Source organism: Equus przewalskii, chromosome 7, assembly GCF_037783145.1.
Source record: "Equus przewalskii isolate Varuska chromosome 7, EquPr2, whole genome shotgun sequence".
Classification (NCBI taxonomy): domain Eukaryota; kingdom Metazoa; phylum Chordata; class Mammalia; order Perissodactyla; family Equidae; genus Equus; species Equus przewalskii.
The window spans coordinates 42,572,690-42,600,398 of NC_091837.1; the positions used below are offsets into that span (position 1 = coordinate 42,572,690).

Below are 27,709 nucleotides of genomic sequence, written 5' to 3' on the forward strand. Positions count from 1 at the left end.
TAGCTCCTCCTAACCTGTCAGAACCTAAAACTCTGGCATGGGGCCAGGTGGAGAATTTCAGTGGACTTTAAGGGCACTGCTTTTTCCACTGAAAGAACTCTTTCAAATGGATTCTGGGTTAAAAAAAGTAACAGCTTTCTCCGAGCTGGTCCTCAAACTCTTTCTCTCTCTTCCCTTCTATGTATCTATGTGTATCTCTCTCTGTGTATCTATCTTTCTATTTTCCATCCATCCATCATCTAATTTTTCTAAGCTTTTTTTTTCCTTTTTGAGAAATGTCAGGGTCTATATGAAGATGTTGGTCATTATTCCTTGTGCCTATGGATTCAGGACTCCTGGTATACTTCACCCAGTGAAATTGTAGGTATAGGGTTGAAATAGGTGAAGTTCCATTATAAAATGATTATGTCTTTGCAGAGCATCAATTAAGTGGCATATTATAGAACCTGAAATCCAGACCATTTTATAAAATGGACCCCAAACTATACATTTGGAGAAAAAACAGCTTCTTTTCACGTGGTATTGTCCAAATGGAGGCCTAGCAAATAGTTATTTAGAAAAAAGTTATCACCATCAAAAACAAGGTAGTGTGAGTGCTACAGCATATGCTGATTAAGCCAAAGAAAAATGATTACTTTATTCATTTTACTGTATATGAACATCATGGTTGAAGATTTGAGCTAGGAAAACTTTTTTGGGGTGAAATTATAGATTTTTAAAAGCATGTTTGCAAGTCTACTGGGGACTGATGCTTTTTTGTGTGTTTGAGCAGGATTTCCCACAGCATCAGGCTTCTGCAGCATTCCTCTTGCACCACTTTCCCTCAGGTCTCACTAAGTGGGATCTGGAGCTGCCTAGCGCAACTAGTCCAGCCAGCTTCTCCCACATCCATTCTGACCTTTGGCTCCCCTTTAGTTGGCCTTTTAGAGTTTGACTGAAGTTCCAGGAGAGACGATTCCAGCAGGATTTGTGTAGGAGCAAAAAGACATTTTCCTACAGATTATGAGAAAGGGGGCAGAACCTGTGAAGAAACTGCTTATGGTGGGGTCCAGAGCCTGCCCATCCATGCACACATCCATGCATCCTTCCATCTGTTCATCTGCCCCTATAACAAAGAGAGAACACAGACTCCTTGATGTTAGAGATATTAAAATTCATTTTATTCATTTTGGGTAGATAAGATTTATACGCATAAAAAGTTAAAAACTAGTGTGCTGCATTAAAGTTTTCAAACTTTTAAAACAGTGACCCTCAAATGAAATCTCATATATGAGATAAATACGTAGCTGTCTGGGTAGTGATCTGGAGCTCCACTTGCTCTGCAAATACCCCCCTCCCAACCACTGTGGCAACTTCCCAGGGTCCCTGGGCTCCCCAGAGCATGGTTTACAGACTGCTGTGCTTCAGCGTGAAACAAAGTGTTATGATGTGGCGCGGGTGGTGGATCTTGGGAAAATTAAGGGAAGGGAGAGCTCACTGGGGCCTGGAGACTTTGGAGGAAGTGTCTTGAAAGAGGGAGTGTGCCTTGAAAGGGGCGTCATCTTTGGACCCACAAAGAAGAGAGGGAGACATGCTATGTGGCAGAGTAGAGGCCAGGGAAAGGATGAGCACAGGTCCTGGAGGTGGAGGTGGGGTACAGGTGCGGGTGGTGTAAGTCAGGGTCCAGCAGGAAAAAGATGGCACACTCAAGCTGGGTAATTGAGGACAGTGTAATTAAGGGGCAGGTGACAAAGCTGTGGACAGGGTTTAGGGAAAACAAGAGAGGAGAGTGCAGAATCTTGGGCCTAGTGGCAGCTGTGAGCCATTACTAGGGGCAAGAGGAAGTTGCCATTCCTGGACCCAGAGAGAGAGCTGGACCACCTGACAGGAGATGTGACCTTTGGTAGAGGGATACAACCTAGCCCTGGTGGCCTTCAGGGAGGAAGCCAGGGAAATAAATACCCCACTCATTCTCTGTCTCCTGCCAGTGGCTCTCACTGTCCAAATCAACTGGAAGCCAGAAGCTAAGGGAGCCCATAGAGACCTACCTCCCAAAGCCCAGAGAATGATGGAGAAGGGATCTGGAAGGGACAATAGAAAATAACCACATAGAGAGCTACTGGGTTAGAGCCTAAGAACTCATATCAGTTAGCTCTTGCTCCAATAATGCTATGTAATAAACAACCCCCAAATCTCAATGGAATATGTATCACATTAAGCATTTATTCTCACAGGTCTGTGGGTTGGCCAGATGGCTCTGCTGCAGGCTCTGAAGGTTGGGCTGGCTCTACTTCTTGCCGCAGGTCTGTCTTGGCTGGGGCAGCTTTGTTCCATATGGGCTCATTCTAGAGCTCAGGCCACAGAGGCAGCAGCTGCCCAGGGGAAGCCCTCAGGTGATGGCAGATGTGCAAGAGGACAAACTCAGTGACCCTAGCACTTCTCAAGCCTTTGGTCATGTTACATCCACCAATATTGGTCAAAGCAAGTCACATGCCTGAGCCCAAGTCAAGGAACAGGAAGGTTCCCTCCTCCCAGAGAGATGGGGGCATTGCCAGGTTGTGTGGCAAAGGGGTGGATAACTGGAGCCAGTAATTCAGTAATTCACCAAAGTCTCCATAGGAGACCAAGGTGGAAAATATGTTGTACAGGAGGGGAATGAGTGTGGGCGGCTTTGGATGGTGCAACTACCTATTCATACTCCCTCCCACCCATATACAGTCTTTCTTCCTTTTATCATAATAGGACTTTTAGGGTGGCATGTAACTGCATTTTGCAGCTAAAGACTATTTCCCAGCCTCCCTTACAAATAAGTCAGGTTATTTGACTTAGTTTTGGCTAAAGCGATGTGAGTGGAAATGATGTATGCAATTTCTGCCCTTAAATGGATTAATTTCTTTCCTCACCTCTCCCTCAAGTCTGCTTCCTGCAGTGTGGGTGTGTGCTGAGCCCTCTGGGACCATGCGAATGACGATGATAGTTTCAGGATGGCAGAGCAAGAAGACACCAGGAAGGTGGCTCCCTGGGCTGCTTATGCACATATAGTTAGATGTGTGGGAAAGAAGCCTCCGTCTTAAGCTGCCGTTATTTTGGGTCTTTATTTCAGCAGCCAAATCTGTAATTAACACAAATTGAGAGGAACCTCTACTCTGATACCTAATGGAAGGGATAACACAGAAAGAGATACAAATTAATTTTTTTTTTCAGTATGTACTGGTCTAAGAGAGAAGAGATATCACAATTTTAGTTTTTCTCTGTCACCCCTGTCCAGTATTTTGAAAGGATGCATTATCAGTGAGCTAACTGTCAATGCAAACTCTGCCTAGTGATATCAGGACAAGCAATGCCAGTTCTGAACCACTTCTGGATCAATGCTGGTTCTGTATGTGAGCAGAGGGCCTGGTGGGAAAAGGAGAGAGATGAGGGGAGAGAGCTATCTGCTGTTTGTTTGAATATGTTTCACAACTAGGAAGTAGGCAGCAGGATTCAAACCTGAGCCTGTTTGGCTCCAAAACCCATCTTTCATTTGACACTAATTATATCGGAGAACTCTGTGAGAGGTCCAGCTACTCTAGAATCTAGGGTGGTTTCTCCAAACTAGACCTCTTTGGACATCCATGGCATTGGACACAAGTCGACTTTTGACTCTTTGCTCATTGATAATGAAGGGATTGGTCTTGTACTTTTATCTAAAGTGCACAAATCAGGATTTCTACATTATCTCCCTGGTTCTGGTAGAAAGAGAGAGGTACTCTTGATGGCCTAAATAATTTCCTGTGGCAAAGATCAAAATACAATGCAAAAAGCCCAGGCACTCAGGAATGTCACTGTTGGAGTGTAGAAGACAGCATGGCAGGGTGGAAGCTAGGTGGCCATGGGTTCGAATCCCAGTTCTTGGGAATTTATTTAACCTGTCTCATCTTCAGTTTCCTTGCATAGAGGTTGGAGATAGTAGGTGCTGTTAGAGCTACTATAGAGCCAGCACTTGTGCTTGTTTATGTCAGGCCTGGCCTAGCTCCTTTGCTCCATACCACAGGAATTGATTTTAAGAATCTTATAATTTCCTGCAGCTTCCAGGAATGATTTAGTGGGTCATGGCAGTGAGTGATGATTAAAGAATACAGCAAACTCTGGCAGCAGAGGTTGGAAAACTGGCCAAAGGACAATTCTCCATCCCTGGCGAAGAGGACTAACTCAAGACCCTTTGGTTAAGCCCATTTAATGACCCGGCTGGATGAATTGTTGGCAGGATTCTTCTCACTGGTGGCTGACTCCTGCTCAAGTTGCATGGGCAATCCTTGCTTTGCAAACTCAGGGCTAAGAAGTCCTTGGAGAAGAGCTGGAGGCTGGGATACAATCCTGGCTGTGGCAGGCAGGGCTGGAGTGAGATAGTTCATTCATAGACCCATTCATTGAAAAATCTGAAAATCAGGGGCTTTGCCTCTGGAGAATTAAAATTTGGTTTCCTTAAGCCTGCTTTTCTCTGGACTTTTGCCCACCTGGTGTAACATGGGCATGCTGTGTACTTATTTGAACAAGAATATCTAGGAGGAGAGGAAAAAGGATGAACGGATCCTTGAGTAATGGTGGATGGTAAAGAACACTAGCTGTCAATTTTTTCAGTAATTGGTTTTTAGTGCTTTTTTTCAATCTGGGGAGAAGGTGATGCAATCAAAAAGAATTATCCTTTGCCTTTGAGAACTCTTTGAAAATTTGCTCATGTTATTACATCACCGTCCTTTATAATGCAGATGATAGTACTAAAAGAGAAGAAAAAGGATGGGCATTAGTTTTTTTTTTTTAAAGAATAACATACAATTCAAATAATGTTAATGTACCATTCAAAAAGGAACATGTATTTTTATAGGGAAGAGTCCAAAATACATCCTTCAATAATATTTATTGTTTCAAAGAAATGCCTAGAAGTCCTTATTCAGATTAAGTAAAAGTAAAGTTTCATTTTGAAGGAGCCTATTCTGGGGAAGCCTAGAATAACTCACATCCCAAATGGCCAAACAAGGCAAACAAATGACAAATCTAGGTCACTTGTCACCTTCTACTTGTTTAGGTATTTGTGTTCTCCCCCTGCAGCTGACCAGGCTGGAAGTTCCCTATGCATCTCGAGACTGCCAGCACTTGGACCAGTGGCTGACACATCAAAGATATTCACTATGTCTGTTGAATGGATATATGGATAATTTGTGTCTCAGTTACTACCAAAAATATATTTGAGCTTTTTGTTTACCAACAACTTAGTAATTTGATATTTGTAAATATTACGAAATAATCACCACAATAAGTCTACTTGACATCCATTACCACACATGGTTACAAAATTTTTTGTGTGATGAGAACTTTTAACAGCTTTTAGCAACTTTCAAAAATACAATACAGTATTATTAACTATAGTCACCATACTGTACATTACATCCCCATGACTGACTTATTTATTTATTTTTTTTAAAGATTTTATTTTTTCCTTTTTCTCCCCAAAGCCCTCCGGTACATAGTTGTATATTCTTCGTTGTGGGTCCTTCTAGTTGTGGCATGTGGGACGCTGCCTCAGCGTGGTTTGATGAGCAGTGCCATGTCCGCGCCCAGGATTCCAACCAACGAAACACTGGGCCGCCTGCAGCGGAGTGCGCGAACTTAACCACTCAGCCACGGGGCCAGCCCCCATGACTTACTTATTTTATAACTGGAAGTTTGTACCTTTTGACCCCCTTCAGCCATTTCACCCACCACTTCCCGCCTCTGGCAGCCACCTATTTGTTCTCTGTATCTATGAGTTGCATTTTTTTCAGATTCCACACACAAGTGAGATCATATGGTATTTGTCTTTCACTGTCTAATATATTTTACTTAGCACAATGCCTTCAAGGTCCATCCGTGCGTGTTGTCACAAATGGCAAGATTTCCTTCATTTTACAGCTGAGTAATATTCCATTGTATATATATACACCAAATTTACTTTATCCATTCATCCACAATGGACACTTAGGTTGCTTCCATGTCTTGCCGTTGTAAATAATGATGCAATGAACAAGGGGGTGCATATATCCTTTCAAGTTAGTGTTTTTGTTTTCTTCAGATAAATACCCAGTACCCAGAAGCAGATCTGCTGGATCTTATGGTAGTTCTATTTTTAATTTCTTGAGGAACTTCCATACTGTTTTCCATAGTGGCTTCACCAATTTACATTACTCAAACAGTGCACAAGGGTTCCCTTTTCTCCACATCCTCTCCAATGCTTGTTATTTCTTGTCTTTTTATAATAACCATTTTAACAGGTGTCAGGTCAAATCCCATTGTGGGTTTTTTTTTTTTTTTGATTGGCACCTGAGCTTACATCTGTTGCCAATCTTTTATTTTTCCTTCTTCTCCCCAAAGCCCCCCAGTACATAGTTGTATATTCTAGTTGTGGATCCTTCTAGTTGTCCTATATATGGGATCCTGCCTCAGCATGGCTTGATGAGCAGTGCCATGTCCTTGCCCAGGATCCGAACTGGTGAAACCCTGGGCAGCTGAAGCGGAGCATGCAAACTTAACCACTCAGCCATGGGGCTGGCCCCCTATCCCACTGTGGTTTTAATTTGCATTTCCTTGATGATTAGTGATGTTAACTATCTTTTCATGTACCTGTTGGCTATCTATATGTCTTCTCTGGTATGCTTTGGCCATTCAGGGTCTTTTGTGGTTCTGTACAAATTTTAAAATTGTTCTACTTCTGTGAAAAATGCCATTGGTATTCTGATGGGAATTGCATTGAATCTGTATATTGCTTTAGGTAGTATGGACATTTTAACAATATTAATTCTTCCAATCCATGAGCATGGTATATGTTTTCATCTATTTGTGTCGTCTTCAATTTCTTTCATCAGTCTTACAGTTTTCAGAGAATAGGTCTTTCACTTCCTTGGTTAAATTTATTCCTAGCTATTTTATTCTTTTTGATCCAACTGTAAATGGGATTGTGTGCTTAATTTCTCTGATAGCTTGTTATTAGTATTTAGATATGTGACAGATTTCTTTTTTTTTTTTTTTTTTTTTTTTTTTTAAAGATTTTATTTTTTCCTTTTTTTCTCCCCAAAGCCCTCCGGTACATAGTTGTGTATTCTTCGTTGTGGGTCCTTCTAGCTGTGGCATGTGGGACGCCGCCCCAGCGTGGTTCGATGAGCAGCGCCATGTCCGCGCCCAGGACTCGAACTAACGAAACACTGGGCCGCCTGCAGCGGAGCGCGCGAACCCAACCACTCGGCCACGGGGCCAGCCCCGATATGTGACAGATTTCTGTATGTTAATTTTGTGTCCAACTTTACTGAATTGATTTATCAGTTCTAATAGTTTTTTGGTGGAGTCTTTAGGGTTTTCTATGTATAGTATCATTTTACCTGCAAATAGTGAGTGTTTTACTTCTTTCCAATTTGGATGCCTTTTACTTCTTTTTCTTGCCTAATTGCTGTGGCTAGGACTTCTAATAGTATGTTGAATAAAAGTACTGAGAGTAGGCATCCCTGTCTTGTTACTGTTCTTAGAAAGGTTTCAGCTTTTCACCATTGAGTATAATGTTAGCTGTGGGTTTGTCATATATGGCCTTTATTACATTGAGGTATGTTCCTTCCAGACCCACTTTGTTTTTATCATAAATTGATGTTGAATTCTGTCAAATGCTTTTTCTGCATCTATTGTGATGATCATATGACTTTTATCCTTTGTTTTGTTAATATGGTGTAACATGCTAATTGACTTGCAGATGTTGAACCATCCTTGCATCCCTGGGATAAATCTTATGTGATCGTAGTATATGATCCTTTTAATATATTGTTGAATTTGGCTTGTTAATATTTTGCTGAGGATTTTTTCGTCTATGTTCCTCAGGGATATTGCCTGTAATTTTCCTTTTTTTGTGTTGTCTTCATTTGGTTTTGGTATCAGGGTAATGCTAAGCCGTGTAAAATGAGTTTGAAAATGTTCCTTCCTCTTCAATTTTCTGTAATAAACTGAGAAGGATAGGTGTTAACTCTTCTTTACGTGTTTGGTAGAATTCACTTGTGATGCCATCTGGTCCTGGACTTTTGCTTTTTGGAAGTTTTAAAATTACTGATTTCATTTCATTACTTGTAATCAGTCTATTCAGATTTTCTATTTCTTCATGATTCAGTCTTGGTAGGTTGTGTGTTTCTAGGAATTTATCCATTTCTTCTAAGTTTTCCAAGTTGTTGGGGTACAATTGTTCATAACAGTCTCTTATGATCCTTTATATTTTGTCTGATATGAGGATTGCTACCCCAGCTTTCTCTTCCTTTCCCTTTGCATGAAATATCTTTTTCCATCTCTTCACTTTCAGTCTGTGTATGTCTTTAGATCTGAATTGAGTCTCTCATATGCAGCATATTGATGGGTCTTGTTTTTTAATTCATTCAGCCACCTTATGTCTTTTGATTGTAGAATTTAGCCCATTTACATTTAAATTAATTATTAATAGGTATGTACTTATTGCCATTTTGTTAATTGTTTCTAGTTGTTTTTGCAGTTCTTCTCTGTTCCTTTCTTGGTCTCTTCCCTTGTGGTTTGATGGTTTCCTTTAGTGTTATGTTTGTATTCCTTTCTCTCTATTTTTTGTGTATCTATTGTAGGTTTTTCGTCTGTGGTTACCATGAGGTTCATATATAAAGTGATAGTTACTTAAGTTCGAACACATTCAAAAAGCACTACATTTTTACTCCCCTGACCCCACATTTTATGTTTTTGACAACACATTTTACATCTTTTTATTTTGTGTACCCCTTAACTACTTATTGTAGTTATAGTTGATTTTACCTTTTTTTTTTTGTCTTTTAATCTTCATACTAGCTTCATCCATTGCCTTTACTGAATATTTGCCTTTACCAGTGAGATTTTTTTCTTTCATATATTTTCTCATTTCTAGTTATGGCTTTTTCTTTTCTACTTAAAGAAAACCCTTTAACATTTCTTGTAAGGCCAGTTTAGTGGTGATGAACTCCTTTAGTTTTTGCTTGTCTGGGAAACTCTTTATGTCTCTTTCAATCCTGAATGATAACCTTGTTGGGCAGAGTATTCTTGGTTGTAAGTTTTTTTCCCTTCAGCACTTTAAATATATCATGACACTCCCTTCTTGCCTGCAAAGTTTCTGCTGAAAAATTAACTTATAGTCTTAGGGAGGTTCCTTTGTATGCGACTCGTTTTTCTCTTACTGACTTTAAGATTCTCTCTTTATCTTTAACTTTTGCCAATTTAATTATAATATATCTTAGTGTGAATCTCTTTGGGTTCATCTTGTCTGGAACTCTCCTGGATCTGGATGTCTGTTTCCTTCCCTAAGTTAGAGAAGTTTTCAGCCATTATTTCTTCAAATAAATTTTCCGCCCCTTTCTCTCTCTCTTCTCCTTCTGGGACACCAATAATGAGAATGTTATTATGCTTGATGTTGTCCCAGAGGTCCCTTAAAGTATCCTCATTTTTTAAAATTCTATTTTCTTTTTGATATTCTGATTGGTGATTTCCACTACTTTGTCTTCCAGACTGCTGATTCGTACTTTATCATCTAATCTGCTGTTGATTCCCCCTAGTGTATTTTTCATTTCCATTATTGTATTCTTTAGCTCTGATTGTTTCTTTCTTATATTTACTATTTGTTGAAGTTCTTACTGTGTTTCTCCATTCTTCTCCTGAGTTCAGTGAGCATCTTTATGACCTTTACTTTGAATTCTTCATCAAGTAAATTACTTATTTCCATTTCTTTAGAGTTTTTTCCTGTGGTTTTATCTTGTCCTTTTGTTTGGAACATATTCCTCTGTCTCCTCATCTTGTTTGACTTTCTGTATTTATTTTTATGAATTAGATAAAACAGCTACCTCTTCCAGTGTTGAAGGAGTGGCCTGTGTAGGAGCATCCCCTGTGTAGACTGCATGTGCTGGGTGGCTTTGCAGGCTAGCTGAAGTGGGTGCAGGCTGGAGGAGTCCTGGTGCTTGTTGCATCTGAGCTGCCTTGGTGGGATCGCTAGAGCTGGAGCAGACATGGGCCAGGGGGTGTCCTGGGGCATGCTGTGCTGGGACCACCTTGGTGGGACAGCTGGAGCTGGCACAGGCTGGGGGGTCCTGGTGCATGCCATGCTGAGGTTGTTTTGCTGGCACAGCTGGAGTTGGGGTGGGTGTGGGCAGGGGGACATGGTTTGTGCCACATGGGGCTGCCTTGGAGGGACAGATGGAGCTGGTGTGGGCCAGAGGCCTGGGGTATGCTGGGGTGGCCTTAGCAGGCTGGCCAGAGCGTCTGGACCAGGCTCCTGCCCTGGTTACCAAAGTGAAGGGAGAATGTGCCATATGGTGCTCGCCACTGCCTCCAGCCCCAGAGAGAGTTTCAGCAGTTCCCTGCCCATTTGGCAGATGCTCTAGAGTTACTAAATGGATTTCCTTCCCATATAGTCTAGGTGCCCTTTAAACTGCTGTTTTTTCACTGTGTCTCAGGGTGGGCAAGCCTGTGCAGGCCCCTCAGTGATATCTCTCCCTGCTACAGATTGCTGTGTTAGGGGCGGAGTTCCTGTCAATACCCTGTCTTTGTCTCTCCTACCCACATCTATGTGGTCCCTCTATCCTTTGTTGTGCACAAGCTGTTCAATCAGCCCTCAGTTCTTCTTCAGGAGGAATTGCTCTATGTGTAGACAAAGAGTCAGTTTGTCCTCTGGAGAAGGTGAGTTCACCATCTTCCTATGCCACCATCTTGGACCCTCCCTGTTTCAAGGTAATTTTTTATTTCCCTTCTGATTTCATTTTTGACTCATTGGTTGTTCAGTAGCATGTTGTTTAATCTCCACATATTTGTGAAGTTTTAAATTTTCTTGTAATTGCTTTCTAGTTTCATGCTGTTGTAATATGATTGGAAAAGATAACTTGAAATTATTTCAGTCTTCTTAAATGTAAGACATATTTTGTGGCCTAACATATGCTGTATCCTAGAGAATGTCCCATGTGCACTTAAGAAGAATATATTCTGTTGCTTTTGGACAGAATGTTCTGTATATATCTGTTAAGTTCATCTGGTGTAATGTGTCATTTAGGGCCAATATTTCCATATTGATTTTCTGTCTGGATAATCTATCCATTGATCAAAGTGGGGTATTATTAATCCCCTTCCATTATTGTATTGTCTATTTCTCCCTTTAGGTCTGTTAATATTTGCTTTATATATTTAGTGCTCCTATGTTTGGTGTATAAATATTTACAAATGTTATATCCTCTTGTGGGACTGACTCCTTTATCATTATGTGATGACCTTCTTTGTCTCTTATTACAGTCTTTGTTTTAAAGTCTATTCTGTCTGATATAAATATAGCTACCCCAGCTTTCTTTTTGTTCCCATTTGCATGAAATATCTTTTTCCATCCCTTCCCTTTCAGTCTGTGTATGTCCTTCATCTGAAGTGAGTCTCTTGTAGGCAGCATATAGATGGATCCTATATTTTTATTCTTGCAGCCACTCTGTCTTTTGATTGGAGAATTTAGTCCATTTACATTTAAAGTACTTATTGATAGGTATGTATTTACTGCCATTTTGTCAATTGTCTTCTGGCTGTTTTGTAGTTCCTCTGTTTCTTTCTTCTTCTCTTGCTCTCTTCCTTTGTAATTTGATGATTTTCTGTAGTGGGTATGCTTAGATTCCTTTCTCTTTATCTTTTGTGTATCTACTACAGGTTTTTGCTTTGTGGTTATGAGGCTTACATATAACAACTTATATTTACAACAGTCTATTTTAAGTTGATAACAACTTAAGTTCAAATGAATTCTAAAGCTCTACATTTTTACTCTCCCTACCGTAAGTTTTGTTTTGATGTAACAGTTTACAGATTTTTATTTTGTGTATCCCTTAATTATTGTATAGTTATTTTTACTACTTTTGTCTAACTTTCATACTAGCTTTATAAGTGATTGATCCACCACCTTTACAACATTAGGTTATTCTGAATTTTACTATATATTTACCTTTATCAGTGAGGTTTATACTTTCAAATGTCTTCCTGTTGTTAATTAGTACCTTCATTTTCAGCTTAACGAAGCCCCTTAACATATGTTGTAAGGCTGGTCTGGTGGTGATGAACCCTTTCAGCTTTTGCTGGTCTGGAAAACTCCTTCTCTGTCCTGCAATTGTGAAGGACAACTTTTCCAGGTAGAATATTCTTGGTTGTAAGTTTTTTTCTTTTAGCATTTGGAATATATTGTGCCAGTGCCTTCTGGTCTGCCAAGTTTCTGCTGAAAAATCTGGTGATAATATTATGGGGGTTCCCTTACATGTAACAAGTTGTTTATCTTTTGCTGCTTTTAAGATTCTCTTGCTGTCTTTAACTTTTGACACTTTAATGATGTGTCTTAGTGTGGGTCTCCTTGGGTTCCTCTTATTTGGAACTCTCTGGGTTTTCTGGATTTGGATGTCTATTTCCTTCCCCAAATTAGGGAAGTTTTTGGCAATTATTTCTTCAAATAAGTTTCTGCCCCTTTCTCTTTCTCTTCTCCTTCTGGGACCCACATAATGTGAATGTTGGTCCACTTGCTCTCTCTTAAGTCCCTTAAGCTGTCTTCACTTTTTTTCATTCCTTTTTCTTTTTCCTGCTGGATTGGGTGAGTTCCACTGCTCTGTCTTTTGAGTTCACTGACCCTACTGTTGAACTCCATTAGTCTATTTTTCAGTCCAGTTATTGTATTCTTCAGCTCTGTGACTTCTATTTGGTACTTTCTTATATTTTCTGTTTCTTTGTGGAAGTTCACTGTGTTCATCCATTCTCCTCCCAAGTTCAGTGAGCATCCTTATGACTATTATTTTGAACTCTTTATCAGGTAAGTTACTTACCTCTATTTCATAAAGGACTTTTTCTGTTGTTTTATCATATTCTTTCATTTGGGACATACTTCTCTTTCTTCATTTTCCTTGATTCTCTGTGTTGGTTTCTATGCATTAGATAAAACAGCCACTTCTCCCAGTCTTGAGGGAGTGGTCTTGTATAGGAATGAACCTTATCATTCAACCTAACCTAGCTCTTGGTTGTCTCTCAAACCTTTGTGATTATTCAAGCAGCCTATTTTATTTTTAGTGGCTCCCAGTAGTTGAGGGTATGCAAGACCTGTCAGTGTCCCAAAAAGGAGGATCTCAATCAGCACCTAGATTTAGGCTGATAGGCAACAAGACCCTCAGGCAGTAGCTTTTAAAGTATGCAGGCCTGTGGTACTACAAACATATGTCCACTGGCTGCCAGAGTCAGGTGACCTAGAAGTGTTTCCTGCACAGTTGTTGCAAAAATCGGGGCACCAGATTAGTGTACAAGGTCCTTTCCAGGAGGTACTGGTGACCTGCAGTGAGGCAGAGGGCGAGCACAAAGATGGCATCCAACAGCCTCTGTCCCTGGAGAACACCTAGGAGGCCCCTAGATGTATGCCAAAGCAGAAGCCTGCCCTTCTTGCCAAAGCTCCAGGACAAGCAAATAGGCCTGAAAGACTGGGGGAGTGTTTCAGTCTGCCCAGTGGTGGTAGCCGGCCAAGAACTCTCTCTCCATTTGTTTCAGTCCTATGGGGCCTGAGAATGCAAGCCCTGCTGGCCACAAGAGCTAGGTGACAAGGGGTGTCCCCTGGGCAGCAGCCACACAAAACTGGGGCACCCGACACATGTAGAAGCTCCTCTCTAGGACATACAAGTTCTCTGGAGCACAGCAAAGAGAGAGTGTGAAGACAGCACCTGCCTTCCAAGGTCTCCCACCAACTTTTTAAATAAAGTCTTTATGAGATATAATTCACATATCACATAATTCACCATTTGAAGGACACAATTCAGTGTTTTTTATAATATTACAAAGTTGTACAATTTAGAACTATCTACTCACATTTTAGGACATTTTCATCACCCCCAAGAGAAATCCCATACCTATTAGCACTCACTCCCCATTTCCTCCTTCCCCCACCACAAATTTTTAAATCTAGTTCTGATGAAAAAAAAATAAGATGCTACATTCTGAAGACGGTCATGTTTAAATGAAGCTTTACATAAAGTACTCTTTGAAATGAAAAAATATCTCCAAAAGCCTCTTTGGTTTATGAGCTTATAAAGGGCACAGATTATGTCCTCCATTATGTAGCACAGCATCTGGCTCATAGTAAATGCTCAATACATGTGGAATTGAATGCTTGGCCATCTGAATAGTCTGTGTATGGAACTCTCTGAAAAAGACATAGCATTGGTGCCATATGTTAAAGAACAATTGACTGACAATAATATAAGGTAATGACCTAGGCCACTTAGTCTAACATTTATTGAGTACTTCCTATACATTAGGCACATTTATTAACTTATTTAAGTCCTCACAATAACCCCATTAAGAAGTTACGATTATTATTCCCCTGGGGTTAATATCCTGCCCAGCCAGTAAGGGCAGAACCAGGGCTGGAACCCAATTGCAGAGCCTGGACTCAGAGCCCTTAGACTCCTCACCTCTCACTCTTTAATAGGATGTGAGCCCTGCAGCTCCCTCTTGAAGCCCCTCTACTGCTCACCTGTCTCTCTGTCTTTTTCACAAATGAAGTTATTGATGTCTTCACACTGGAAATCGTTCCACTGCCCAGCATAAATCAGCCCAGCGCAGTCTTCTCCTGGCCCATGGCCATGGCCCCAGTTATCTGGCTGTCCAGCTTTCCAATTTCTTTTAACAAAACAGAAATTGAGTGTTATTTGTGCACACAGATGTTGTCTTTACCCAAGAGCAGCAGAGAAATGTAAAAAATGAAACCGAAGCGTGTCATTTGTCCTAGAATGAAAATGCACTGTTTAAAAAGCCACGCATGCTCTTACTCAGAATAAGAAGCAGCTGTTTTGCAGAGTAGCGTATAATGAAGGACCTCCCTGCAGGCTTGTTATCTTTGCCACAGGGAAATCAACTCACTGAGCTGCTTCCTCACAGTGCCAAGGGAGTAAATCCTTCTTCAACACAGTTAGATGAATGACAACTTCCTAATGTGCACTGGAACGCTGACTTCTGGGCATGCGTGTATTTATTTGTGCATGAACATATACGCCCTCTGAGGACAGGATGCACACGCTCTTGTGAGAACCCAGAGGGATCCTTGTACATTAAGAGACCTTGCCTCTAAGAAATCAAAGCATCAGCCAGAGAAAGTGAGGGACCTTTGATATATATTTACAGGAACCTACAATTACAAACAGTTATGGTTGTCTGACCAAGCTGTAGATGTTTGATTGCTTTAGAAAGAAATAGTAATTTAGTCTTACTGAAAATGACTCATACATTTCATTGCCTTTTTTGGGAGAGAGATTCTTAAAAATAAATTTTCTTTAGGATGAGTTTACTTGGGGCTTGTTAACTTGGATACCGCTGCTCAAAACACCACTCTGGCAGGGTTCGTTGTTCTTGATTCTGTTTCCATGCAATAAATTAGATGTGCTTCCAAGACTCAAAACTTGAAAGCTGAATTTTCTCTAAGAAGCAGGTTCTTACACAGAAGCTTGTGGTTACTGCCTGAGAAGACAAGCTTGCCTCATGTGGAGGGTCTGAAAAAACATCTGCAGTGGGAGGTGCTTCCCATAAACAATGACTCATTATCCCATCAGCCATAGGGTGTCCCAGGGTCAGCCGAGGATAGAGCCCATATTGCCCGACATCTTTGGCCAATAAGACCATTAAACCAGAGGGCAGTGGGAAAGGACAGCTGAAATTTACAGTTAAAAGTGGGGAAACAAGGTAGAATTGACTCCCCCACACCAAATGAATATCTCGGGGTTTTTTAAAAATAAAAAGTCACCTCACTTAAATAAATCTAGTGATGAAAAGATAATTTAGATGAAACTATCAACTGATGAGAGTAAAAATGGGACAATATTTAGGATAGAGAGTGAGAAATAGCCACAGAGGACCTACTATGTGCCAGAGATAATGCTAGGTGATGACAGTACAGCAGTGCGGAGAACAGAGTCCCAGCCCTCACAGAACTTACCTAATAGGCAAGAAACAAATGAATTAAAAATCCCAGACTGCCACGGCCAGAGAGATGAAGTTGGAAGAATAAATAGTTTACTTTCATGTGTATTTCTGTCCACCCTGCAGAACCCCTCTGGAAACATGAACAATGCCCGAACAGTCTGATCTTGTTGATGTACCATTTTGTTCATTTCTGCCAGTAATGTGAGGGGGTTCGATTCCAATTTTGTTCACAGAATTTGAGATCTGTGATTTCTGAACTGTGTAACGATGGAAGATTCGATATTTTTTCTCTCTTAATTAAATGGGAAATTATATAAATATGACTTCTGATAGACGACCTGCTTAATATCTTTCCCTTGCATTTTCTTGTCATTTTAAGTAGATAAAAGGGATTTACAGACTCAACAAAAAGAGAACTGATTGACAAGAAAGGAGGTAATCTTTATCACCATTCTCCATTCATTTTTGAAGGTCATTGGAATTCTTCACATACAGTGCCCAAGGTTTTCTTTTGGGACTAAAGGTAGAGTGCAGGTCTCTGGCTGTGAGTGCAGTGACTGAGGTGGGACCAGCGTGGATGGTGGGGGAGGAGCCTGAAGCCAGGCTGCAGGGGCAATTTGTCTTGTAGACTGAGCACCCAGAGTCTCATAGCATCTCTTTGGAAAAGCTAAAAATCACATGGGGTGATGTGTGGCAAACCCCCTCAGTGTGCATGCTTGTAATAAATAACAGAACAGAACATGTCAGATAAAGAACATATATATTTTGGAAAAGAATTTCAGCTTAAATGGTGCCTTAACGTCATTTATAGGTGCACTCTGAAATAAAGCCTGAGCTGAAAATCCCTGAATCCCGTATTATAATGCACGTGTCATAGAAGTGGTTGGCTAACAACACACATATGCACTTGGACAGCAGACTCTAAGTAGACCAGGGACCTTGGAACACACTGGACTCACTGTTCCACTGCACTGGAAACACAGAAGCATGTCAGCTAGAGTGGGTGTGAACCTCCTCCAGGATTTTGGGTTTATTCTAATCGAAGCAGAGCACAAACTCTCAATCTTGGGAATGGCCCTTTTTGACCTCACAACTTAGTACTTTCTCATTGACCACAAGACTGACTGAGGCTTCAGGGTCAAGAAACTTCTGCTGGCAACAGCCTGGTCTCAAAGCAGGACAATCTTAGTAGTGAGAAGTGTTTCTTTGCTATAGAATTTTCTCCCACTATAAGGGTCTGTAAAGTGGAAGATTTCTCTCTAAGGCCTAAGCCAGAGCCACTCTGATAGAAATAAGAAGCATGGGTCACAGTGAGTTATTATTGAATTAGATGACACTGAAAGTTCCCTTCTGATCCCCGCCGTTCTATGGCTCTATATTCTAAAAAAAATATATATGCAATATTATAAGGTAGGAGTCTCTGTGGACAGAAAGGCAACCCAGGTTTTATCTTTGCCGTGTAGAGATGAAAGCAGCTACTCGTAACTTAACAGCATACTCCCACCAAATGATGTCCTGTGCAGGGGACCAAGAAGTGGACAAGAGGAAGAGAAGAGATTCAAGTGTGCTTTGGGAAACCCTCAGGAGGAATATCACATCTCTGGTGATCTAAGGTGGGCAAATGCAAGCAGCGTGGGGCATGGAAGGCCTTAAAGGCTACCTTATAGTTCTGCTCTGAGCGAGGGGGCAGACTCCCACATGCCTACCAGGCAGCCTCCATTAACAGTGATGACCTCTGCCAGACGACAGGCTTGCATTTATTCCATTAAGAGTAGAAAGATCAGCTTTAACATGCTCCTGGTTTCACTGATCTTCTCTATGGCTTGTCTATTTTCTATTTCATTGCTTTCTAGTCAGTATTATTTTCTTCCTTCTACTTACTTTGGGATTAATTTGCTCTTCTACCATCATAAAGTAGAAGCATAGATCATTAATTTTCAACTTAAAAAAAATTTTCCAAATATAAGCATTTTAAAGCTATAAATGCCCCCTCCAAACTGTTTTAGCTGCATCCCATAAATTTTGATGTGTTGTGTTTTCATTTTATTTGAAACATTTTCAAATTTCCTTTGTGATTTCTTCGACCCATGAGTTATTTAGAAGTGTGTCATTTAATTTCAAATATTTGGCCGTTTTGTAGATATTTTTCTGTTATTGGTTTGTAATTTAATTTTGTTTTGGTCAGAGAACATACTCTATATAATTTCAGTGCCTTTAAATTTATTGAGACTTGTTTGATGGCCCAGCATGTAGTTTATCTTGGTGAACATACTATATTCACTTGAAAGGAATGGGTATTTGTAGTTGTTGGGTGAAATGTTCCATAAATATCAATGAAGTCAAGTTAGTTGATAGTGTCTACTATTTCCCTTTTGATTTTTCTACCTACTTTTTCTATTAATTACTGAGAGAAGAACGCTGAAATCTCCTCCGAAGCCCTGCTCTTGGCCATATCCACAGTTAGGGTTGGTATGTCTGTCTTCTTGATTGTGACATGGTCCTGGAAATCAGACATTTTTACATGAATAGAACAACATCTCTCACTCATATTGCTGCCTCCACATTCTAGAAAATATCCTCCAGGCCAGCACAGAGGCTGGTTCACAGTGGATGCTCCAGTGTAATTCACTGAATGTTATCACAGGACTGTGAGCCAGTGGATCCCAATCGCCAGTTAGGGGGTCGGTGTTGGCCAGGAATGCAGTTTTCACAGGTCTGCAGTGAAATGAGAAAAAGAAGGACAACGTGTGTGTGTGTGTGTGTATGTATGTGTGAAAGTATGACGGCCAGCTGTCTTTTCTTGGAAAAGATTGTGGGTTTTGTTTTTGGTTTTTAATGCTGGGATTTGTTATTGGTAATTTTTAAAAACCATGTTCTTAATTGGCAAATAAAACCTTGGCAATATATTTCAGCCCTCCAGTCTTTCTTTGGGAACTGTATTGGTGTGTGGATCCAAAGCATTTGGAAACTTCTCCTAGGCACCATCCTGAGCCATCACAGATTGCTTCTCCTCCGTCCTTTTCTCTGACTGTTCCTGCCCTGCTTTAGGTCAGAAAGAGCTGTAGATTCAGCCAGGTCCTATGTTTCATTGGAAATAAACCATAGTTCAGGTCTGCATGTGCCCTAAGCCTTTGGCATCCTATCCACGTCACCAGTACTTTTTGTCTGTTTATTCCAGCACTGCCTTTCTCAACCATGAAAATGGAGTGTAGACAAGAGACAGAGGAGAGCGCCTTTATCCCTTGTCCGTTTCCTCTTTAGCAGTAACCACAAAAGTGTGAAACAACTTCAAAAGGGCTGTGAGAGTGTGTGTGTATGTGTGTTGGGGAGAAAGAGTGAGAGGAGAGCAGAAAGCCTTGGTTCTCCTGTGGCCCGGGCAGGGCCTGAGGAGGGGCCAGGGCAAGACACCATTGCTGGAGCAGGGAACGGAAGCAGATGGGCCAGTGTGTGGAGGCCACAGAGGCAAAGAGGAGGCGGGTAAAGGTGAGTCTGAATAGACAGAGTATTTGGAGAGACTTAAACTGGTGGGGGACCCCTGAGAGCCTGACCCCCAGTCTCCATCCCAGGCTATTGCAGAGAACATTCTTGTTTTCTTCACGAATCTGTGTGAGATCTGAGTGAAATACTGTGTGTGGCATCTCAATCAGGATACTATAAAATACACAAATCCTAGGTAGTATTATCCTGCAATTACTGACTAGTATAAAAATAATCATGACTATGACAATAATAGGAATAACGCCAATACCAGCAGATGACATTCCTTGAGCACTTCCCAGGGGCCAATGCTTTATATATATTATCTCATTTAATTTTCACAATGCCGACGTAGGTCCTTCTGCAATGTTCATTTCTAGATGAGGACACGAGAATTCGCAGGGTTGAGTAACTCACACAAGGTCACGCAGCTGTTGAGTGCTGGGTCGAGGCCTGGAACGTGACCTCATTCACTCCAGGGTATGTGCTCTCTCCCCTCGCTGCACTGGCTCTTTTTCTAGTTTGTGCAGTGTTTATTATTATATGTCAAGTTAAATTAGCCTTCAGTATTGAGGCCGTATAATATGTCTGCCTAATTTATTCCTGCCTTTAAAGTTTGATCCTGGGGATTTTGACAGGTATATGTATTCCTTTGGGTGGAAAACGAGAAGCATGGGTCTGTGCTGTGGCCGGGATGCAGAAGCCAAACTCTCAGGAGGCCCCAGGGTGGCTGTGGCTGGGGACTGAGTTCCAGGAAGGTGTCTGGTGATGTAATCCTTCTCAGGTCCTGGGTAGCAATGCTGGTGCTCTCCTCCCAGATCACATGATTCTTGCTGGAGCCCGGAAAGAGGAGAAAAGTTCCACCTCAGGAGAGCTGGTATAGACAGTGATGTTCTAGCTCTATCCATTCCATATTGGCCAATCCAGTTTTTTCTTGGAGGAAAGCTTAAGACTGAATTTCTGAGTGAGTCTAACCCAGAACTTTTGTGCATTTATGGCTGTGAGAGAAGTGGAGGAGACTGATTTTGTTTTCTAGCTCCCTGCCAACTCCCTTAAGAAAAATAATTCTGGCACTCTTGACTATCAAAGTCACAGATTTATCTTTGCCTTTAATAATCTCTGCCTCCCATCCCTACCTCCAACCCTGCACTTCCCTGATTTTAGACAACACCTCTCACAAGGGTTTACAGTCTCCTGAAGTGCATCTCCACATGCTGGGCGCTCTCCTCAGCCGTCAGCCCAATTCCCGAGTGCCAGGACGCGTGTGGGGCAGCTTCTCCTCCCGGAGGACAGGTGCAGAGGGAGCAGACAGGGACCCATCAGGCTAGCAGGTAGACAGCCGTTTGCTCTGGGGGCATCTGAGGCTCACCTTCGGAGCAGACCTAAAATCTTCAAATGTTTTGCTCGACGATTAGTCACTCTTTTTTAAAGAAATGGCCTTATTCTAGCTTCCACCTCTATCCTCTAATCATGCTCTTCACACGGAGGATTTAAAAGTACAAAGTTGCTTGTTCGTCTATCCACGTGCACAGTCATGTGCACACAAACATTTTTAAACTCCATCCGGCCCCTCCATCACCTCTGACCCCCACTCCTCCTTGACCACTACAGGTCCAGCCTCAATTCCTGAGACACTGACTTAGACTTGAAACACCTGGCTTTCTCCTCTCCTGGTGCCATGGATGCTTTGGTCTCCTCCATGCTTGGGACACGATCCTGAAGCCGAGATGCCCTCACACCTGCTTGAGCCTCTGCAGGGCCAGCCTTCTCTGTCTCCAGCAAAAGAAAGTTATTCAGAGGAGGTTTTTAGAGATTCTGCTCCATTTGGTACAGTTTATTGCATCTTTTCACACCCATTAGAGGCAAAGCAGGAGAAGGAAGTAGAAGTGAAGTTCAAATTGGCACAATTTAGTCATCTTAAAGGCCAGGGGTAGGAGGACGGAAGGAGGAAACCTGGGGTAGGATGAGGTTTGTGGAGACTTCTGTGTCCCTAGGGGCCCCGAGAAGGTACCGTCAAGTTCTCCATTCTTTTTCGCTGCCTTTCGAGAACTCAGGTCACATCGGACTTACAGAGACTCTTCAGATATTTGGGGGATGGTTGTCCCACATATGCCTTTGCTCATGGTGCAGCTGAACTTCCTATGTGGAGGAGAGTCGTGAACCTGTAATTCATCATCACACTCTGGCCAGAAAGCCAACCAGGTGAGGGGCACTGATGGTGTGACCCTGATGAGAGCTCCCAGCCCTTGTCAGAATCACAGCTCAGGTGAGCTCTGAACGTGCCTGAGGCAGCCTGGGCTTCCCAATCCTTCACGGTAGCATTTAAAGAGAACGCCTCGGCCACAAGTACTGTACTGTGTGGTGTGTGGTTTTATAAGCCTCTGATGGTTTGTTTTGTAGAAAGGAAAAAAAATTCATTCCATGAAAAGGAGAAAGGAAAATGCTATTTTACAGCATATAGATTCTCAACCACAATTTCTTTACATGGAAATATGTACAAAACCGGTACCAGGAGCCTCAGTTAGAGGAGCATCTAGGACATAAGGTCATTAGAGGAGAAACTGTAGGGAGTCAGGCAAGAGGAGAAAAACAGAACAGGAGAGTCTGACCACCACTCTGGAAGTTTCTGAGCACTCACTTATACTCTGGAGATGTCCCATCCAGCCACTTCCACTCGTTTTCGTGCTCCGAGTCCGTGAGGCCGATCCAGTGGCTCTCTCTCCCCACCATCTGCTTTTTTATCCATTGCTGAAAAAGAAATCAGTTGTCAGTGTGTTACTCTTTTCTTGGAACAGATGTCTGGGGGGCTTTCCCCCCAGCAACATTTAGGAAAAAAAAGACATTTCAAAAGAGGATGTTTATCAGAACACGTACACTGCTTTTGTGGCCCTCTTTTTTAGTGAACTTGCTTTGTTTTGCATTGTTTTGGGGGCTTTGACATTTTTTTCCCCTTATAAACTTACAAGTGATATTTCCTCTAAATCACCCAGATCACTCAATGAATTCCAGCAGCCTCCATCCCCTTCCACCACCTGGCCTTCCCATGTTCTAATAATAGTAACAGCTATGGCATCCTTGACTTCTTCCTCTGGGCCAGGTCCCACACTCAGTGTGTTGCTAGCACCATGTCTTGAAGTCTTTTCAACAATCTCCGTAGTGAAGACAATAAGTGGCTGAGCTGGGACTGGGCCCAGGGCTGTATACTCTAAAGCCCAGGCCTTGATTGTACTGTCATTCTTAGTCAGTTACTGCGGGAAGCAGCTGTTTCAGGGTTGTGTCTGTGCAGATACTTAGGGAAAAGGAAGGCGGCACTGGAACAGTGTGGCGCCAAAGAAAGAGCATTGGCCTTGCTGCTATATGGACCTCAGTTTCAGTCTCAGCACTGCATTTACTTGTCATCCCATGAATAAATCGTTCAGCCTTGCAGGGCCTCAGTTTTCTTAGCTGTAAAATGAGGATACTACTACCCATAGGTTGTAGGGTTAGTGTGAGGTTTAAAGGAGAAAATGCCTCATAAAGTGCCTGGTACGTAGTAGGGACCCAGGGAGTGGTCACCACTGTTATCTCATGTGGGCTGTGTCCCCATGGCCGCCTCCGTCCTCCCTGACCCTGCTGAGGCCACATACCTGGTCCCATGTATGCCACCCCACCCCTATAGTGCTCATGCCTCTTTGCTTCTCTCTCCATAAGTGCCTGCTGCTGGCCTGCAGGCTTCTCTTCTGCATTACGGCTCTCTTGACAGCCACACATCTCCAGGCTTGAGAAAGCAGTATCTTCCAGGTGGGAGCAAGAGGACATAACTCCCATGCCATGAATGCTTCTTGTCACTGGATGAGGCCCACATCTCCATAATGTAGCCTTCTGTGTTTATGTGACTATGAATTCTTGATATCTTTGAATCCCCAGTAAGCATGCAATTTCCAGATGTAAACTATCCTTAAATTATAGTTTTCTGCAATGGTAAGTACGCTGCAAACATACCTGTTCCTCTCTTGTGTTTATGAAAACGAGATGTGAAGACTTGTCTTCACAGAAAAGTTTTGCATCCTCAAAAATTTCTTTCTCAACCGAAAAATAGTAGCATTTGTCTGTGAAGTTCTTCCAGTGAGGCGGGCAGCCTAGGAGTGCAAAGGTTTAAAACATTGACTTAAAAAAACAAAGAAAGCACTCTGTCTTTCTTCCGCTATGTTTAAGAGGCCACAGCTATGGCCCTGCTTCCCTTGCAAGCCAGGAGCAGCCCCATCGTCTGTGTATGGAGCCCATGACTGCCGTTCACAGACATGCTGGGAGCAAAGACCAGTATAGGGATGTAGACTGCAGAGCACACAGTAGCTAAAACGGTATAACCTGGAAAATATCTATGCTGGGTCTTTGTTCTTCTGTGTCTGGAATAGTCTTTACAATGACAGAAATAACAGAAACAACAATACAAAGCAGTGCAGGCACAGGTGTTCAGCGTCAGTCTGGAATCATATGGAACCTATAAACAACCAGATGGGAGAACCCAGAACCAAAACTGGGCTATGACCCAAGGATGACCCAAGTTGTACTGAAGGAAATCAAGTGGAATCAAGTGTGGGTCAAAGGAGAGAAAAATAGGCTTGGTTGCAAAGCCAACAGTTAGGGTTTTACCAAAGGTTTAATCATCAGAGGACGAGAAGGCACCATAACACCTTCTCAAAAGGAAATGAAATCTGGGCTTCAGTAACAGAAAGTTCCATCTGCATGTTAACTGAGGGATGGTCTTTCCCCAGGGTGAAGGGCATAAAATGGGGACAGGACGGTCGTGGGGAGCCCAGCCTTGGACTTTTATGAAGGAAACGTCTGGGAACACGTTTGTCCCTGAGGACCAAACTCAGCTGAATAAACGAGTGCCAGAGAACCCAGTCGTGTTTAGACAGAAACGTGCGCCTGAGTGGCACCACCTGGCATGGAGGCTGTGAAGGCAGCAGGGCCCTGTGCCTGCCGCACGTGCTGCCTTCACTGCCCAACGAAATGAGGCGGGAGTGGAGGGACTGTGGGGTCGCACGCTGGGGGCCGCCCAGCCAGGAGCCCACGCACTGCTGGGCCCCTGGTGGGAGGAAGGGCTCAGACTTACCATTGGCCTCCGGTGCTGCGGTTGGCTCGTTCTGCAGGGCCTGGGGAACCACTGCGCCCGATGGACCTGGGGGGCCGGGGGGACCCTTGGGGCCTGGCATGCCTGGCACCCCAGGCAAACCCGGCAGCCCCCGCGGTCCCGGCACCCCGGGCTCCCCGACAGTCCCCTGCAGTCCCTGGAAGCCAGGAGGGCCCTGGGGGCCTGGAAGTCCATCCTTGCCTGGGGGGCCTGGGGGGCCTGGGTCTCCATTGGGGCCCTGAGGGCCGGGCTTCCCAGGGGACCCGCGGGAGCCTTTGGGGCCCTGCAGGCCTTTGGAGCCTTTGCCGCCGCGCTCTCCAGGGGGGCCGACTGGCCCAATTGGGCCCCTCTCACCGGCGGGGCCAGGTGGCCCAGGCTCCCCCTTTTCTCCTTTCTGCCCCTTGTTGCCAGTGGGACCAGGGGGGCCCTGCTGTCCTCTGTCACCTTTGGGACCCCTGGGGCCAGGAGGACCTAAAATATAAAAAAATGTAAATGGCATAAACATAAAATCCACCGTGAGTCATAGTGAAGAATTTATCTTCCTATAAAACCTCCAACTTAAAAAAATCTAGACATACAAAATCTATGCAATAAGGAATGCTTATTATTTTACCATGCTATTGTTGATGGCATTTTTTTTTATAAAAAGCTTTCTTTACTAAGTTTACCCTTCCTGCTCCAAGCATTTGGAATACATCTTAACAACACACCGCTTTTGAGTATCTGTGGATGTTTCAGGGTAAGGGACATCTTCCTGTTGACCCTGCCGCAGTGTGACTCACATCATTAACTTGGGCCCTTTTAGTTGTCTGGGACCATCTGTCACCAGCAGAAAAGCCATGCATGTTGGGATCAGGATTCCCTCCTACTTACTTCCTCTTCTTTTCATTAAGTTGACAAATATTTATTGACAACCTATTATATGACAAGCGCTGTGTAAGGTGCTTGGGATGAAGAGTTGACTTAGACACGAAAATGCCATCGAGCATTGAGAGGCACGGTCCTTTTCATTCCCTCACCACACCAAGCCCACCTGGTGCTCCTGTCCCCTCTGCCAGCATTGCTGCAGGGACACTGCTGTCCTTGGGGCTGACCCTCACCCATCGAGGACCAGCTCAGAGGGACGGGAGGTCTATGGAGAAAGCGCTCCCCTGGCCAGGGCTGAGGAGGGGCAGTGTCCGTTTCTCCAGTTTGTTTGTCCAATAATGCAAATAGGGAAGGGGAGATAGAGAAGAACCAGGGGGGCCGTCTAACTGGCGGGGGAGAAAAAATGACACCATTTTCCCACCAAAGGAGGAAAACGCAGTCCTCCCTAAAAAAAGCAGGGGAAGAAGGAAGCCAAGTGCCTTCTCATCCTGTAAAGCAGCTCCCTTAACACAGGACTGCTTTGTTTTCTTTGAGTTCTCAGGGGTAAGAGGCCATCTGACACCCATACACCACAACCAGGATTTGTGTTGTGAATGACTATACACTCGAAAGTTCGAGGTACTTTTACATACACTATGTCGCCTGACCTTCGTCTATGACATGTTATTCCCACAGCACATCTGAGGACAGGCAGGGCCAGAGATGTCAAGCTCTGTGTTCAGGGTTACTTAGCTACTCAGGACAGATAAACCCGGGGAACAAGGGATGGGCAGTCACAATCTAGTCATGGAGCTGGGACTGGAATCCAGGTCCTCTCCTGTTGACATGAATGGATCTCGGAGGACACTGTTCTCAAACTTTCTACTCCCCGGAATCTCAGAGTTTTGGAGATCTCCTGATTCTACATGAATAAGTAAAAGAGGCCCATGCTTGTTCTTTCTTCAGAAGCAGAAAGCCTTTCTGGCTGGAAGGGTGGAAGTGCTGGGGGGATGAATGGTGGGTAGGCCTCCCACCCTCAGTTTTCTCAATCCCCCTACATCACCACCAACCCCCAGCTGGTCAGGACAGAATGGTGCAGCAGCCTTCCCACCTCTGTGTGGGGATCTCTCTGCCCTGCTCCCCTCCTAGGCCCTGATGGACCTCACTGTACCCTCATACATGGCCCCAAGTCCATCCCATCCATCTGCTCTCAGCAAGAACCCAGGCCCTGGACTCGCTTTCCTTATTTAAGGCTACCCATGATGTCACCCATGGATTTACTGGCAGGACCCTCTACTGAGCTGTAAGAGAGTTTACGCTATACTAGGACTAGCTTCATTGAGACCCTTCTAGGGTTGTCTGCTCCATAACTGCAAGACTTTAGGACGAAGCACCCTCTCCCTGAACCCGACTCATTGACTTCTGCCCACCAACTTCTGTTGGCTCTTCTCTATCATCAGCTCTTCTGGGCTCTGGGTCCTTATTTCCATCTCATCATTGGATGGTCCATTTTCTCTGGGATGTCCTGCCAGTACCTCCAACCTGGCAGGTCTAAAACTGACCTTATCATCTCTTCGTTGTTATGATGTCTTTCCATCATCCCTTATCCCACCACATCATCATAACTGGCTCTCCCTTTCTGCTGCTCATCATGACCCTAGTGTGGGTGTCCTCTCTCTCTCCCCTCCCCCTACTCTGTCTTTTTGGTAGATTTTTATGGTAATCTCTTAACTGCTCTTCCTACCTCTGAGTTCTCTCCATTACCCCACTCTGTATCTTTCCCACATTTGTCTTCCTTACACACACCTCTGATCTCCACTTGTTCCAGAGTATTCAGCCCCTACTTGATCATCTGGTATCAAGGCTTTTGTGAGCAGGCGTCACATGTGTTTATTCCATCCTTCTCTGCACTTCTGCACATCTCTTCTCTTAGAATTTCCTCTGCCTGAATCCATCTGGAAAATTCCTATTCACTCACCATGTAATCCTCCCAGGTCACTCCAGATGGAAGTTTTTCCTCCTTCTCTATTCTTTTAGTCCTTGTTTGTTCTTCGGGGACACTTCCTCATCTAGCAGCCAGCAGCGTCTGGCACATAGTCATTGTTCAGCGAGTGTTTACCGGATCAATGTGCATCAAGGGTCAAAAGGCCCAAAGAGCTAATGCTAACATTTTGGGCCCCAGGAGACACCAGAAAGGAGAGATTTTTTCGGGAATGGTGAACTGCCTGGTGTCCCTCAGTTTAGTCTAAGAAGTATAGCTCCACTCAATCTATATGTCAATTGACCCTGGCTCCCACTATGGAA

General features: G+C 43.3%; 1 protein-coding gene across 5 annotated transcripts in view; it reads right to left on the minus strand.

The window, feature by feature from the left end:
- Positions 1-1,138: 1,138 nt before the first annotated feature.
- COLEC12 (collectin subfamily member 12) overlaps positions 1,139-27,709 on the minus strand; it is a 179,528-nt gene continuing 152,957 nt past the window's right edge. For 3 of the 5 annotated variants that reach the window (XM_070629739.1, XM_070629737.1, XM_070629741.1), the window contains 5 exons: positions 24,542-25,030; positions 23,425-23,561; positions 22,082-22,191; positions 14,525-14,670; positions 1,139-4,736 (listed from right to left, as the gene is read on the minus strand). In XM_070629739.1, the coding sequence (XP_070485840.1) occupies positions 4,717-4,736; positions 14,525-14,670; positions 22,082-22,191; positions 23,425-23,561; positions 24,542-25,030 (902 nt within the window). In that variant the 3' untranslated portion in view covers positions 1,139-4,716. Of the gene's footprint in view, positions 4,737-13,737; positions 14,192-14,524; positions 14,671-22,081; positions 22,192-23,424; positions 23,562-24,541; positions 25,031-27,709 lie in introns of those variants that run through there. The other 2 variants (XM_070629738.1, XM_070629740.1) reach the window with 1 other exon arrangement.